This window comes from Acanthisitta chloris, unplaced genomic scaffold (assembly GCF_000695815.1).
Source record: "Acanthisitta chloris isolate BGI_N310 unplaced genomic scaffold, ASM69581v1 scaffold12091, whole genome shotgun sequence".
Lineage (NCBI taxonomy): Eukaryota > Metazoa > Chordata > Aves > Passeriformes > Acanthisittidae > Acanthisitta > Acanthisitta chloris.
Genome location: NW_008656563.1, coordinates 61,275 through 78,105, shown reverse-complemented (window position 1 = coordinate 78,105; position 16,831 = coordinate 61,275). Strand labels below are relative to the sequence as shown.

The window sequence follows — 16,831 nt, the reverse complement described above, 5'->3', positions numbered from 1 at the left end:
GGGAAAAAGGCTTTGGTGAGTTTCCATCTATCAAATCTTGTATTGAAGACTAACTGAGGGAGTCACGCCATCAACAGAACTTTTTCATCTGACGAGTAGACTCTGTTGTATGTTCTTTCTTGGATGGCTCTGTTGAAATTGTAAAAGTTTCAAGTACTTGCACACGCTTCTCTTTGCCAGCTCTCTGGCGGTGAGGGTCAGCGCAGAGCTTATCAGGCTGTGCTGTGCCAGCAGCAGTGGAGGTTTGGAGAGCTGAGGGGACAGAAGGGTCCTGCCACCCAGGGGATGGTAATACCACAGAATAATTAGGTAACTGCACCACAGCGTGTTGGGATGCTGAAAATCAAGTCAGATTTTGTTTGAGGTCATTTAATTCCCATTAAGCATCATTTGTCATCACTTGCACCATTAAGCATCCCTAAATTGAGCAGTTTCTTGCGTCCTGGTGTAGCTTCCGCAGTGTGTGTGAATATTAATTCATCTACTGTTCTCCCTCATTTGGTGTGAATGGAGAGGTTTTCTTCAGCTTGTGAAGAAATTACTAGCTCTGTGGCCTCTTGTTGGGTTTGTTTTTTCTCCTGTGGCATGAGTCAGGAATATTCCTTTCATGAAATCCTTTACTTTGACTAAAATAGACTGCGAGTGATTCCCAAATTCCACTGAAGCAGTGGTTGTGTGGGCTCAACCAAGTCTTGTGCTTGCTCAGGCCTTCCAGTGCTCTCCACGCTGTCCTCATGCACATCCACACTGCATGTGTTTTCTTGAAATTTTGCATGAATATTTAATGGCATACTAATTACTCATACAGCTTCAGGAAAGATTTCTCCCTAAACATTAAGTAGGTCTCTTGTCTGCAAGACTGCACTTGCGATGTAAAGAGACCTGGAATTTGCAGCCTAGCTTTGTTGTACCCAAAACCTTCAGAGTGTTTTAAATTGCAGGAGTTTGCATTTGTTTGTAAAGCTTAAGTCTTTAGCAGAAAGAACAGTGAAGTCAAAACTGCAGGGCATACATTTAATTATGATGGACTGACTAGTAACTGTTTGTGGAGTACCACAGATAGAAACCTGTAATGCATTTCAAAACTGGTTCATCTAACTTGTTTCAGTACAAGAACAAAATAATTTGTCTTTCAGTGTGAATTTACATTTTCCATCTCTGCTAGTGTTATGTGGGCAGGTACAAAAAGTTATCTAGGTGCTAATCAAAGCAGCTGCTTTACTGTTTACAGAAAGTTCTAATTTGGCTCCTGCATTGACCTAAAATCAGAGCATGCTGTCACAGAAGTTCTCACAGAACAGGGGAGGTGGGAAGGCACCTCTGAGATCGTCCAGTCATACCTCTCAGCTGGAAGCAGGGTCACCTAGAACTGGTTGCCCAGGACCATATCCAGTCGCATTTTGGGTATCTTCAATGTTGGAAACCTCCCAACCTCTCTGGACAGCTTGTTCCAGTATTTGATAAACCTCAGAATAAAGACGTTTTTTCTTATGTTTAAATGGAATTGCTTGTTTTTCATTTTGCCTCTCATCCTTTGAGGACCACTAAAAGGAGCCTGTTTGTCTTCTTTGCACCATCTCTTCAGGTGTAGGTAAGATCCCCCTGAAGCTTCTCTTTTCCAGGCTGAACAGTCCCAGCTCTCCGACTTTGCTCATGTGTGAGGTGCTCCAGACCCTGAGTCATCTTTGTGGCCCTTTGTTGGACTCTCTGCAGTTTATCCATGTCTGTCCTGTACTGGGGAGTCATGGACTGACCCCAGCATTCCTGATGTGCCTCTGCAGTGCTGAGTAGAAGGGGAGCATCACCTCCCTTGGCTTGCTGGCAGTCCTCTTCCAAGTGAGCCCAGGAGACTGTTTGCCTTCCTTGCTGCAAGGGTGCCTTGCTGGCTCATGCTCAACTTGGTGTCCACCAGAACCCCCAAGTCCTTTTCTGCCACATTGCTTTCCAGTCTGTTGGCTGCCAGCATGTTCTGGGACATGGAGCTGCTCCTCCTCAGGGGCAGGGCTCTGCATTTCCCTTGAACATCAGCAGTAAGATTGAAAAGGAATTGGTGGTGGGAAACATTTATGGTACTGATTACAATGCAGTTCTCTCACTGGTCAGTGAAAAAGAGCTGGTTATTAGATTTATTTTTACATAAAATGTATAAAATTTTGTGCTTTCTCAGAATATGCAAATGGATTATCTATAAATATTTTCATAGAAGATATGATGTTGGAAATAATTTAGACTGCTTGGATTATATAGTGCCTCTGAGCAATGCATTAGGAGTTATTCCACAATTGCACTAATTGACTGCAAAGCCATTGCTCAACAGCAAGTCATTAAGTCTACCAAGATCTTTTGTCTCTGTTTAGATATCTGGCAGTTTCAAGCACTGCTGTACCAACCAGCATCCTTTAATTCTTGTATGAAATTAAGCTTCTGCTAGAACGGGAGTCTTACCTCTGAGATTATTCTAAAGCTGATGTTTCAGAATAAATGTGAAGTAAAACTTTTTTTTCCCTTCAGGAAATTTTACATTAGAAATCCCTAAGCATTCTCTGTTGCAATTAAGTTCTATCCAGCTGTTGCTGATACCATCTAGTATCTTAGCTGGTTTTTTCAGTGTTACTGAAATTGGAATATCATGTTCGTTTAAGTGCAGATCCTGAGCAGTGGAGCAAAAGTCAGTTTCTTTTGATTTGTCTGGACTTTGTAAAGCTTAGTAACACTTTGCTGTAGAAATTCAAAAGGCTTTGTTGTTTTCAAAGGAGGGCAGAGTATAATGCGGTGTATTGGTGCTATCCATCCTTCTCTGTCCACAGGCAGTGGAGATGGAGGCTTGCTCAGCACCCTCTGGGAGGGCCCCTCAGCTGCAAATTAAAAGAAAATACCTGGGGATTAAATGTCTGTGCCTGCTCTGCCCTTAACTCTCTCTGCTGGTTAAAAAGAGATGCACGTTTGATGATTTGACTTTCTGTGATCAGTACCCCCATCTACAAAGAGCTAGCTCCCTTCACAGGGCTGTGGAACATGAAAGGGAGCAATATGCTATGGCTGTACAACGAGCCTTGCTTAGGTCTTGCACCATGACCCCCCAGAAGAAGTGGTGAAGAGCTGACAGGCCGAGGTGATGCTGCCCTGGAAAAGCTGGACAGCTGCTCCTGTGCTTGTGTGCAGGTGCTTGCTGCCTTCAGGTAGAAGAAGGGGGAGTTGGTAGAGGGAGGAGCTTTATCTACCAGCCAGGGTTTCACATCTGAAGGTCCATAGCTTGTTTTAAAGCATTTACTTTTCAGCTGATATCCTGAACCATATGTTGTATTTGTAGAATACAGTAAGAAATAAGTGCTGATGCTCTGATGTAGTATACATGTGTATTATTTTAAATGTTGCAGAGATAACTCTTGCAGTTGCCTGCGATACAAGCACTCATTAAATAACACGAAACCCAGCTAGAATGCTAGAGTCAAAGTGATTTTATTTCCTCTATGTGTTTTTCTTGCATATTTAGACATCAGTTTTCTTATGTTTATCTGCTGATCCAAATAAAAATTGTTTTTCTGGCTTTGAGAACATCTTAGCAATCCTGCTCTGAAACAGCTAATCTTTAGTTAGTCAAAATATGGCCTGCACCTAGAAAGCACTGAAGACAGGATGCTGAAGTTTAGGCAACTTCATAATTTTCATAAAGAAAGAGCAGCAAAAGATCTTGGCATTTTTAATGTTCTTTTCCACAAATGATTTGTTCTTTACTGATCTAAGTATGATGTGAAAAAAAATTTAATTTCAGACATATACAGAACTCTGAATTTTCCTGACTGTAGCAAGTCTGTGTACTATATCTGAAATCTGCTAGAAGGAGTTTGTGTATGCAATTCGACATGGGAAGCAATTGGAGTCACCAGTTTCTAAAAGAAGCAAAACAAAAAAGCAAACAAAAAAACCCACCTGAATACATTTTTTTCTCTTTTCTTACCTGTCTTATATTAAAGAGCATAGAAAAGGAGGATGACCATCCTGCATAGAAATGTTTACACATGTTAACTGAATTACCAAGTTGTTTGTGTTCTGTTGGCATTAGGTGACCCAGTTAATACTCAGTTATCCTTAGGGGTGGGAGGAGATGCTTGGTACAGAGGGAGGCCTGTGACTAAATCAGGAAAGCTTAAGCAAGCTTCATTAAATAATCCATTGCTGGTCTCCTTTCCCATCACTTTTCAGCTCCTGCAGTGAACTGCTCTCGCAGTTCTCGGTCAGTGAGACTGTGAGAGCTCCATGGCTTGGTCATATGGACAGCCCCACAAGCTGTGTCTCTGCCTCCTTGCAATGTGTTCCCAGTAATGTCTTTGTAATACATTGGGTTTACAGTGAATTGCTTTATTAAACCATTGTCTGACACTGAGGATACGTTGTGGAACCGCAACTTAGAACAGTTTGTAGTATGCCTTTAATCAGGTAATTGTATAGGAGGAGCAGCTGGCGAGGTGTGAGGTAGAAGGTGTCTGCAGAGGAAGCCAGGGCAGATCCCTCTGGAATTGAAATGCAAAACTCAGAGCTCAGCTGGGAGCTGGGTGCTTGCTGGGTTAGGGCTCTCTCCTGTGTGGCCCAGGTTCCAGAGCCAACAGCATTTGATGGTGGAGGATGGCATGGAGCCCAGTAGCACATTCTGACCACTGTACTTTGCTCTTTGTAAGAAACAGTGATAAACGTGGGTGCTGCTCAGCAGGACTGCTGATTCACACGCCTGCTTAATAAGTCAAAAAATTTGGAGGGTGGCTGAGTTTCTTTTTTGTCTTCTTAACCAAACCAGTTTCTGTACCAGATGTCTGTCCACTGCATGTCAAATTTATGCCATGTTGGAGGGAATCAGGAAAAGGCTGAGTCAGAGTACTGTGCCTGTGGGAGCTGAGGCAGGGGGGACACTGAGCCAGGCACTGTGTACCAGGCAGCACCGAGTTGGTGAAAGATGGAGAGGCAGAGCAAAGGCTGAGGAGCTGGCTGTGAGCTTCCTGTGAAGGCACTGCAAACCCTTCACACAAGTGTTCCTCTGCTTGGGCCTTGGTGTGCCACAGTTGTTGTGGAAAAGAGTACCTGTACACAGTAGTTACTTGCCATTTTTGCTGGTAAAGATGTTGCACCATATTCTGGCAGATTCACAGTACAAGTAATTAAAAGCAAATAGAAAAACCTAAGCAGATCAAAACTCATTTATTGGTCTCTGTGGCAACTGTGAGTTCACCAATGGGTTTAATTTTTCATGCTCTGTCTGAATTCCAGTGCCCTTGTCTCAGGGGTGGTTTACATTTGAAAACGAGGAAAGCATTGAGGCAGTTTAGCTGAGTTTATTTCAGGTCTGTCTTTCTCTGGGGAAATTGAGGATAGCTATGTACACGAAGTAATGGGCTGGGAGAATGGTCTCTTAAATGGCTTTTTTTTTTGAAAGCTGAAAGCTGCTCAGAGCTAAGGAAACTTTATATTCTTAGTTTGATATTTGTTTATTTTGATTTTTGTTTATTTTGATTTTAGAGTTAATTTCACTCTCAGTAGCAAACTAGGAAATACAGTTTTTCCTTTCCCAAAGTATAGCAGCACCGGAACATACTTCACTGTCACCTTGAAGTAAGAGAGAGGATGTCGGGCTGTAAAGTAAATGCTTCCATTTCAATAGCAGGTTAACAGGAATGCATTTATCATGGAGATCAATCTTGATTATTATTTATTTATTGTGTTTTTCAGGTGCTGCTAAATCCAGTCCGGCTTCTAAACCAGGATCAACACCTTCTCGCCCATCTTCAGCAAAAAAAGCTGCACCAAGCAGCTCAGCATCCAAATCAGATAAAGATTTGGAAACTCAAGTCATACAGCTCAGTGAACAGGTAATTTTGCTTTAGGCACAAAACTAGATGCATTCATTGTCACAGGCAGGCATGAAATCTAATGTTGTTCTCTGTTGAATGATGCTCTCCAGAATTACGAAGGGCCAAAAAAACAGAAATAGCTCAGCTGGAAAGAAGAAAAAAAGTGATTTATTGTTAAAAATAACATGTGGCAGAGATGACTGGTGTTTGCCAGTATTTTTAAAAGATGATCTTAGGAATGACAGGTATGTCTTGCTGAAGTATGGTAATTTTATTAGGTGTTGAAATACATCTTTTATTTCACTTGGATAGGAAAAATCCCAATAGTGTCTTTGCTCTTGTGTATTATGAATTTGATATATCGTTTAATGTGTCGTGGAAAAAACAAGCCTGTTTGTAATACCAAGGTGTTAAGAGATTTGCAGCTGAATCACTAGTTCATTGCACTCTGCTGTCTAGAAGGAAGTCATTAAGAAGGTAATATGCCATTTTAATTTGAAAATGCTATCTACCTTTTTGAGAATACTTAGCTATACTATGAACAATGTTCTGCAATATGATTAATAAAGTTTCAGAATTTCTTTGATGTTATAAGGGTTTCATTTTTGTTTATGCTCTGGAGCTTTACACCACTCTCTCACTCCTGGACATGCAAGAGTGTCTGCACTGGACATGAGGAAATACCTGCATCTGGCTTATGACTCTGCTGTCAGAATGGTGTCAATGCCACTAGTATAAATGAGACCTGATGCCTGTATTTTCCTGGATGAGGGTAAATGGAAAGGAAAAAACTCCTGTTTTAGAGTTTGAGCTGCCTGGCAGCTGCATTCAGGAAACAGTCTTTATTCCAAGTATCATTTTCCATATTTAAGGCAATTTTTAGTTTAAGACTTTCATGGACCTGAACAGCAAAGATTTCAGGTTGTTGGGGCACTGTTTGCAAGTTCTTGGTTACTGGTCTGCACTGGAAAGTGCTGGGTGGATAGCCACATCCCAAACACAGCACCTGCAGGTTCAGGGTATCACTCTGAGCAGCAGAGAGCTGTCAGCAGGGTTCACCAGCCTTCCAAATGGGCTCTAGATTGTTGCTGTAACAGAAAAGTTTTGACATGTTGCACAAGGAATGGATGTATATATTTTTCATGGAAACTTTTTCTGTGAATCAATGTCGAGTGGAGTTCAAACGTCAGCTCAATGCGGCTTAAACTGTGACATTTGTACTCAGAAGTCACAATGAATTTGCTTCAGGAGGAAGAGTTCGTTGGGATCTGAGCAACATGAAAATATTTGATCCTCACTGAAATAGGCAGTCACTATCACATCCACTGCTAACATATTCCTAGCACGTTCCATGTGTGAAACCTTAAGTTTTATGTACAAATAACCCCGAAGGAAAAGGGATGATTTCCCCCATCACCAAAGAGGAAAAGAAATTTTGAGGATTTCAAAAGTTGATGCTTTAATAGCTAGTTTTTAAGAGACATCTTCTAACTAGAATGGTCTGGAAGGCTTTTTTTTTTTTTTTTTTTTTTTTTTTATTCAATGCTGACAGCGTTTGGTATCTCATTTCCCACTAATGGATATTTGTGCACCCTGAGCATATAACGTGAGCCAAAAAAGCTATGCTGTAAGCAGCTCTGAGCCAGGTTTTTCTGGCCCCCAGTCTGTACATGCTGAAATGAGCCAAATAGCCTATTTTTTTACCACTCTCCAGCAGTTGAGATGAGAGCAGCAGCCACCAGTTTGTATCTTGATTGTGAGTAAGAGATGTTGAATCGTATCTTGGGTATCAGATTCCTGTGTGGCTGGAACAGTCTCTTTTCAGCCCTTTCATGGACAGCAGCTAAGGGGGACTGAAACATCTGAACTGCAGTTTGTAGTGGAAAATTTTAAGTAGTGGGGAAGTCTGCACGCTGTGTTTCACCATAGTGTAGCTTAATGAGCTATGTGCAATAATCGTAAGCCATCCCTAACATTTGCTAGTTTAACAGCTCCCAACAATCTTAAAGTTTCTCTTAAAATTGTCTTTGATCTGTGGTAGTAAATGAAACACTTAGAAGGAATGTCACTCTGCACTGGAACTTGATTACCCTTAGCATTAAAGTGCTAAAGTGGTCCCTGCTGTGACTTTGGTCTGTGCCAACTAGCACTCTCACAAAAAGTGTCTGAGTGCAGCTGAGGTGACAACACAAACCAGGGGCCATTGCATACAGAGAAGGGACCTTTACATATGGAGAACAGTCCCAGGAACCATTGACTATATGCTGCTATACACATAGTCTCTGAAACCAGAGAGAAACTGAAACTGCAGGCTGTGTGCCTGCAGTTGTGCTTAATCTCCAGCCTGCTTATGCAGCTCCGTGAATATTCGTTATACTCATGCTACCAGTAAGTGCCATCAGAGAAAAGACTGGTTAGTAAGAATGCTGCCTTGCTGCTGGGTTGCAGAGGGGTCCTTTTGGTCCAGAAACAGAGCATGGGAGTTGACTATCAGCCTTTTGGCGTGTTCATGGAAGGAAGAAGCAGAATGTGGACGTACTAAGTATCTGAAGAAAAATGAATTCATGTGTCATAGACCGGTGGTTGATATGTAACTGAAGAAAAGCATATCTGGTTTGGTTGTAACAATGTGTACTCTATACTGTAGTTAATTAGCTGTGCATATAGGCATAGTTTAATGATTGTGTTTCTTTATACAGAGTGAATGTGATAGCATGAAAACAGGAGAATGTCTTCATAGTAAATAGGTCAGATAGGGGAGATGGTCTGAGCTATTAGCTGCCAGTTTTTCAGCTGAAGTTCATTGTTTTCCCAGGCTTGAGCAAGCATAGAGCAAGAGATCTGGAAGCAGTTATATTCTTGTTCTGTCTGGATGCAGGCCTTGCTCTCAGGCAATATGCTGTGGCAGCTTCAGAAGGCATATCCCAAATGTGAGGTCTTCATCTACAGGCCAAAATATTGCAAACTCTTGTTCCATTTTGCTATTCCTACTTTTGTGAATAAATAAGTAATTTTAAGGTGACTGGTTATCATATCCATCATGGATTCAAACTGTCAGGGAGGACTTGGGAGTTGCTCTCAGACAGCTGGTCAGGCATGGGTTAGTACAAGAATGAGGTGCTCTGAGATCCTGCTCTGGTAACAGGTCAGTTCTGCTGTCTGACATCTTTAAGAATGCAAAGGTCAGAAAATGGCATCACTAGCTCAGCAGTTATGGAAAAATGAACTGATAGGATTTAGTAGGCTGTCAAATCATTATTTGAATTCTGCTGGTGTTTTTGCTAGCGAAGGAAATAAATCAGCTTGCAGTAGAACTGGCAGCACAGAACTTTCTATTAAATGGTGTATCAGCTCACTGAAATGTAGTCTGAGAGGATTTAATTTATTTAGCATGTTTTATTTAGAAAATAATTTGTTGTATAATTGCAGGCTTTTAAATGTGAATGCTAATTTGGCTGTAATGGGATGTGATTGGGGTCAGTGTGTTTACTGTAGACAGCTTCGTCTCTGATTATTTCTGGTGGTTTTACACTGCTGTCCTCTGAATTTGCAAGCTACTTACACATTATCCTGATTGTGTAGACAGAAGTTTATATGTTACACTCCCACAAAATCATTCTTTTTTAAATGTAGATGTTTGTTTATGTATATATACGTATAAAATAAATTGCAACATCTGTCATGATTTATATGAAGCCTAATCATTAACAACCATGTGGCTCAATAAATAATTTGCAGCAGTCCTTGTGGTGAAATTGAGATTGACAGTATAGCTTGAAGACTCTGGTGAACAAGGTTGCAAAGAAAAAGGTACTTGGCATTTCAGAGAATTTGCTGATAGAAAATCGGAGCAGAAAGTCCATGGTGCAGCCAGTCACGGCATGGGAGTGCTGAAACACAAGCCTGTAACAGTGGGGAGGCAGAAGAAGAGAGGTGGAAAACCAACACAGCAGTACTCACATTCACAACTAGAGGAGCTTTTAACTTACTTAACTACAGCATTTCCCTTTGTCAGCTTTTCTGATAGTTCTGTGTATTTTTAGGCAAGGAAATATTGTAGGTTTCCCAACAACTACACATGAATCCAGGAAAAATAATGCAAGTACTGAGCTGAAAGTTTTATTAATTGCCATTATGTGACAGTTCTGGCAGCCTCGTTAGGAGACAAGGCTTAAGTAGCCATGATCTCTGAACTGCTGCTTTGGGCTTCAGTGTAAAAGAGCACTGAGAAAATTGACCTTTAAGGATCAAGGTTAAGATGTACCCAGGAGGCATAACAGAGAGCCTGATTTACTGTTCTGTATAGTGTAAGGTTCAGTCTAGCATTTCAAGAAAAAAGGTGGACATCATTTTAAGCTATAAAATTAAATATGTATTTAAGATTGTTGAGCATGCATGAATTTAGACTGAATTGTTCTGTCTGTAGTGAACCTCAGAACTGATGCATCATGTCTTGATTTTTATGCAGGTACATTCATTAAAACTTGCACTTGAAGGCGTGGAGAAGGAAAGGGATTTCTACTTTGGCAAATTAAGGGAGATTGAACTTCTCTGCCAAGAACACGGGGGAGAGAATAATGACCTTGTCAATCGGCTAATGGAAGTCCTTTATGCTTCAGAAGAACATGTAAGTTGACGCTTAATGGGTTTTATTTCAATAAAAAAGCTTAATTTTCTAAAGAATTATTGGTACAGTATTGGGTCATGTCCTATATTTGGGTCAGCAGAACTGTAGCAGCTAGGATTTCCATGTCTCCTCCTACAGAAAGGGAGTTTGTATTTGCAAACAGCAAACTTTTCAGTTTGGGGAGGGGATTCAGGAGGTTGGTTGCTTTCCACTGCTTCACTGTATGTTTCGTATCTTGGGTCTGCTGAGGTTGATCTGAAAGGGGAGGGCCTGTGTCACAGTTCTAAATTGATTTCATATGGTTCTGAGCCTTAGTTGTTTTTTTCATCTTCCATCTTTCTGCATAAAGTCTTTCTCTTATGCACTTTAACGTGTTGAAAATCACAGAAATTCTGGCAGAGGTGCCTGAAATTCTGACAGTGTCTACAGCTGTGAACCTTCTCTGGCCCACATGGCAGTGTTGGAATATGTGTGGTGCAGGTTGCCAAATACATAATTATATCTACAAAGATAATGCTCTTTAGCATTTTTATCCTGTTGCTATAGGCAAAATTCTTCCTTGTGCAAACCCAATAATCCTCTATTAGCAAAATTGCAGAAATGTATTGTCTGCAAGATTAAGCAAGAATCTCATTGCATCTTAGTGCTGTAGACACTGAACAAAGCAAGAAGCTGCAAAGGGTGCTGGTTAAATTCCTCAGAGACATTGAGGGATAATGATTCAGTGGAGATTTAGCTGAACTACTCCCATTCATGCTAGCTAAATCTCTGTATGGATTGTACTGACAATTGACCCTTCAGTCTCCAGCGGACGTGGCTTTGGCTCCAGAGTGTATAAGCATCAACTTAATCCCTTGGCAGCACTATAGTACCATAGGCTGTCTTATATCTGTTCCCAGAAAGCTGTTGCAGCAGTAGTTAGCTGACTTAAAATTTTATATCAAAAGTAGTGCCAAAGGAACTCCTAACTCACATGCTTTTCCAGAAGAGACTGATGAAGAGCACAGATGTTTGAAAGTTAGGTGCAAGGGGGCCACGAGCTTGCTGCTGACAGGGGCCACTGCTCAGATGAGAAGTGACAGGGCAAAGAGGATTTGTTCAGTGGTGCGGGGCGAGGGCTAGAGAGGAAAAAGAAGAGGAAACCATTATTTTCACGGGAATAAACAATAAGACAAATTTGCCAGCATGTGATAACAGGGTAAAAGTGTTACATATACATAGCGGTCAGAGAAAATGTCTTCTGGATTCAAGAACACTGATTTATTTATAAAGCAAAGCCAGAAAAATCCCTCTTCTCCCCATACCCATACCACATCTGTCTGTGTGTTGGCTTAAATAGCAAAGTGATTCTGCACCAAGGAATGTATTTGTTGCTTTTCTTCCTGAAGTTTTCCTTACTGGCAGAACACACTACAAAATGTTCTACTTCAGTCCCTATCCCAGTGTTTTATCTGCTTCTTCCCTCCAAGCCTTTCTCTGTTGAAATCACTGCCCATGCCTGCGTGTGACATCCACACAACTACTGAGCCTTTATCTAAGCTGTGGCTGCAGTTGGAAGGAGAGCACTGCTCCTCCAGAGAGGGATGCAGAGGCCATCCCTCACACAATCTCTTTGTACCATTTGGTTGGGAGACTCGATCTCCTCAGCTTAGCAGATGGACTGTAATTTGCCAAGGAAGGACACCAGTGCATTAGCACTAAACCAAAGACTGTGGTTTAGTGCCGATTCAGATCCTGCCTATTTTTTGGGGTTTGGAGTTTGCTCTCTCATTCCCTGCTTTGCCCTTCAGATCTGCTTTTGCTCTCTTTCTCTGTAATGAATTTGTCCCAAGTTAAGTTCTTTACCTTTTAGCATTTTGCAGGTTAATCCCTTGGTTTGGCTTTCCCAGTCCCCAGCATCAGGTTGTTAGGTGAATTATGTGTAGAATGATTCTGAATGTAAGTAAGAGTATAGTCCCTATAAAAAGTATTCTCCAGGGGTCTGATTATTGTAGTATTGTATTGAAGAGATTTTGATCAGGTCTGTGTCATGGGGTGGGGAGTGGGATAATTATTTTTTTCAGAATTCCAATTCACAGTGTAGTTTCAGTCATGTCACTTTATGAGATTCTGTTTAGCCTAATTCAATAAGGTCTAATTTTTTAAGACTGATCAGTTATTTTGATTGTTTTGGTCTTGATTTTGGTGAGTTTGAGCAGCACAAATATCAATCCATTTGGGTTCCCCATCTTTAGAGGCCCCTTTTCTTTTGGTTCTGTTTTGAACCTGATCCTTATGCAAGAAGGATGTTGTATCTGGTACTGTCATTTAACATTTGGCTGATCAGTTTGTAATCCTTTGTACTTTCTAATTATAAATTTCTCATTTGTAATCCTACTTCTTCACCAAAAACATCAAAGCTGGCAGACAACAGATCCTAGAAAGGCTCCCATTTGGATGGTGGGGCAGTGTGGCCTCTAATTCTCATGCTATGCCTGTTATAGACAGCATCAAGACCTCAGGTGGTGTGTAAAGCATTTAGTCATGTGGTATTACAGAAGGAGAGCTTCAGACTGATGGACAAGAAGAGGCTATGTGTCTAATTATGAAATCCAGAGCCACGTAGGTCTTGGTATAAAGCAGAAACATAGGGAAGCCTTTGCCTTCCTACATATGCTGTTCTGGTTTGATTCATGCAGAAGTTGGGTGAGTTGTTGAAGTTGGATATCTCAGTTGCTCTGCTCAATTTTCCAGAGCAATTGCTTGAAATGCAGTTGGTTTTGTAACTTTCTGCTCTAGCACCTCTGCTGCTGCTTTTGGGAAAGGCACCTACCCTCCCAACACCGGTGTTTTGTGGTCTAGCTGTTCAGTCTACAGTCTACTGTTCAGTCTACGCCTGAATAGTTTGAGGCAAATGGATCTAAGCGTCAAAAGAGAGCACCTCTCGACATGGGAGACAGAGATGACCATGGTCATGTGGCTCAAGCCAGAAATAAATGCTGTAAATAGATCTTCCTCTACTTTCCTTATTAGGGGATGCTATTCAAGGAGATTCCACAGTCCCAAAGTAATTGGGCATAGTGACTCTTGTCTTTCCCATTTCATGTATTTATACAAGCTGTACATACTGAGAAGCATGTGTCCCAAGTCTCAAAGCAACTTCTAAAGTAGTCACACAAGGTTGACTATTTCCATCAAAGGTAAACCTGGCAAGAGAGGAGCCACCACTCCTCCTCAAAGCTGTGGAGCAGATTCTCAAGCTGCTGTCTGTGGTTAGAGGCTTTGCCTCTTGTATGAATGAAGAGAGCATCTGTGTGACCTATAAAGTCTGCATGAGTGGGCTTTCTGACAGGTATATCTCATAAAGTCCTCATAGACAGCCTATGGAACATGTGCATTCCCGAGCAGGTCACCTCAACACATAAGGAGGAGGGTCAGGATAGATGGGGTTAAGGTAACATCACTCACTGCAGCTAAACAAGCTTCAGTTTTCTCGCCCCTTAAGGCAGGGTCACGTTCTCACAGCTGCCAGCTCCTCTGTGAAACTCTTGTTCTCTGCAAGTCCTGTGTCCTTGCAGCCCATCACAGAAGTTGCAGTTTTTAGGTCCTACGCACAAAGCTGTTTTGACATGAGGTACCTACTTTATGTAACAAGGGTGTTGTTCACCCCAAGGAGCAAAAAGGTGCTGAACTTCAGTTGTCCTGACTTATGTGTGGCTTCCACCAGAAAACAGCACCTCAGTGATGAAAAGCTTGCTTTCTATTGAAATTGGGCTGTTTCTGTATGTGATAAACAGATGAAAATTTCCATTGTATCAGCAAAGGTTAGGAACCTTATTCTCCTGCACTTGCCCATTAGAAATATAAATATTTTATTGCCAAAAGGGAATTTGCTTATTTCATAACCTGCTCTGCACTACTGTGGAAAACTCAAATTATGATCTCTCTTCAATTTTTGCTTCAAATTTGAAAACTCAGCAGTATCAGTTTGTTAAAAGTTTGTTCAAGCCACTTGGTTCTAATGAAAATTGCTGGGAGCCGGACAAGTTCTGCACTGGGTGTGCTGCATTCTGAATGGCAGCTCAGTGTCTTGGAAAAGTGTCCTCCTTGAGATCTGCCTATGGCAGAGCTGTACTAATGCAGGGCAGAGCGTACACCAGAGGGATCTGTGCACTGAACCGTGCTGTGGAAAGATGGAAACCACTTGAGAGCAAAGCTGTAAGTGCAGCTGTGCTTAATGGGAATCCAGAAGGGATGCTCTAGGAGTCAGCCAGACTTTTTGAGCTCAGATAACATCCAGGTCAACTCAGGATACTAGGTCTGGTGTCTCTAATTTGGAAGTCGTTTGGAACTGGTATCACCTGCAGTGAGGATCTAGCCTCCCTTTCAGTCAGCGATTCTTCTCCCAGTAGGAATGTTTATTCAGAGAGACAGCTTGGGAAAATACTGTGCATAAGGACCATTTGCAGATGGGAAGTGTTTATTTAGTGATTAGTGCTTTTAGCAGGAGCTCTATAAATCAGGGAGTGATGGACTCTTCTCCCCACCCTCCCCATGAAAACGTGCTTGCAAGTCTTTGGGAGTCAGCAGGGGTGTGTTATTTCAGGGAAGTAGTATGCCTGACCTCTAAAAGGAGGCTGTGTTAGGTTGTGTTTAATTTTTAAAGCAGGTGATAGCAAAAGTGTCTTGTCCATTTCGTGATATAAACCTAGTGTGAAGACTGTGTGAAAACTACAGCAGAGAGGTTCAGAAAACCTTGGACAAACTGAAAATAGGACATCAGGATGCTATGATACAGCATCTAACTGTTGAAATATTACTGTCTAACTGTTCAAAATGTTTGCTTCCTGGAGCAGACAACACTCAGTGATGCTGAAAGCTGACACTTTTTCTGGGGAAGTATCAGTACTTCATATGCATTGATTAAAACCAAAGTAAATGCATTTTGTTGTGGTATTATGAGATGCTGCTCTTCTCAGGTAACAGCTCATTTCGTACTTACGTGCATGAAGGTTAGAAGTTAAGCTTTACACTGTGGTGAGCACTGTGGGACAGGACTACATGAGGAATGCTTTCTGCTCAAGAACATTTTGGGGTCTTTTTCTCCCTGCAGGAGAGCCACACAGATGAGCATGAAGGTGAAGAGCAAGTCCATGAACAGCCCCAGCAGCAGGATGAGTACTGACTCACCCAGCATCTCTGACAATTTTCGTTTTGTGTGAGAACTTTCTTCTGGAGAATGGAACATGTGCGGCCTCAAACTTGAAATCAGTTCACTCCCAGTCTGCCATTAACATTTATGTACTATAGTGAGTGCCAGCCAACCACTGCATTCTGTACCAATACTTTGCCAAGATGCATTTGCAGACGTCTTCTTTCAGTGTATCTTCCCAAGAGGTTGTAGGGCTACATCACCTACTGTACATCACTGCAACTTCACCACTTGGCTGCTTGAGATTTGTTCTGCTCTTTAAAAATATATATATTTATTTTTTTCTTTTTTTTCGTCTTAAGTATTGATACACTTGTAACTTGTTCTAACATATTTATATTGGCATTTTGTGTGGCAAGAAGTTCCGTACCACTAGCTGTGTCTCTCACTTTGTGGTGCTTTCGCGTTTTCTAGTACATCTACCTTGGGGCATAAAATTCGGTCAAACAATTGGAGTAAAGGGATATAGTGGATGTCATACCCAAGCCATAAAGATGTTGTGGAGGAAAATGCTCGTGTTGCTCACATTTATTCCTTTCCTGCCTCTGCAAATGGAAGGCAGAGCATCTGTTTTACTGGGAGATTTAAACCCCCCCCTGTGTTAGAAGACCTGTTAGAAAGCTGCATGGTATGTTTTTTGGCTTATTTCTGGAGGAACAGACATCCACTTAAGTTTTTTGAAAACCCTCCCAGCTTTTCTTCCTTCCTGAGGAATCCAGTCCCAGCCTCCAGCTGCAGCTCTGCCTCCGCAGAGCTCAGTGCTGATGGAGGAAATCTCCTTGACACAAGTTTAGCTGCAGGACATGATCTCTACCATCATCCTTGGCTTCCCACCCCTCAGAAAAGAACAAAGTAGGCCAGCCATTTCTTTGACTTTGCTTCCCCCTGCACTGCCCCAGCCATACAAGTATGGAAGACACCAGTTTCCTCACTAGTGCAAGGTATGGGGAAAACCAGCAACAGCACTAGCCCTGAACCCCCCAAACTCCCTCTGAGTGGGTGGTGAACACCTCGTGGTTTTGAGGCTGCGTCTGAAGCATGGAGAGGCAGCGAGGAGCCCTCCTGGAGACAGGGCACACATCTGAGGGAAACCATCTGGCTGAGGGGCACAGAGCCAGTTCTGCACTTGGCTGACCTTCCTCCCTCGAGGCCAGTGCAGTGCAGCACCGTGTC

General features: G+C 42.0%; 1 protein-coding gene across 1 annotated transcript in view; it reads left to right on the top strand.

Moving 5' to 3' along the window:
* Positions 1-16,346, top strand: part of MAPRE2 (microtubule-associated protein, RP/EB family, member 2) — a 36,340-nt gene extending 19,994 nt beyond the window's left edge. The window contains 3 exon segments of the mRNA XM_009084384.1: positions 5,719-5,858; positions 10,309-10,467; positions 15,560-16,346. Coding sequence (XP_009082632.1) covers positions 5,719-5,858; positions 10,309-10,467; positions 15,560-15,631 — 371 coding nt within the window. The 3' untranslated portion in view covers positions 15,632-16,346.
* The last annotated feature ends 485 nt before the right edge of the window (positions 16,347-16,831 follow it).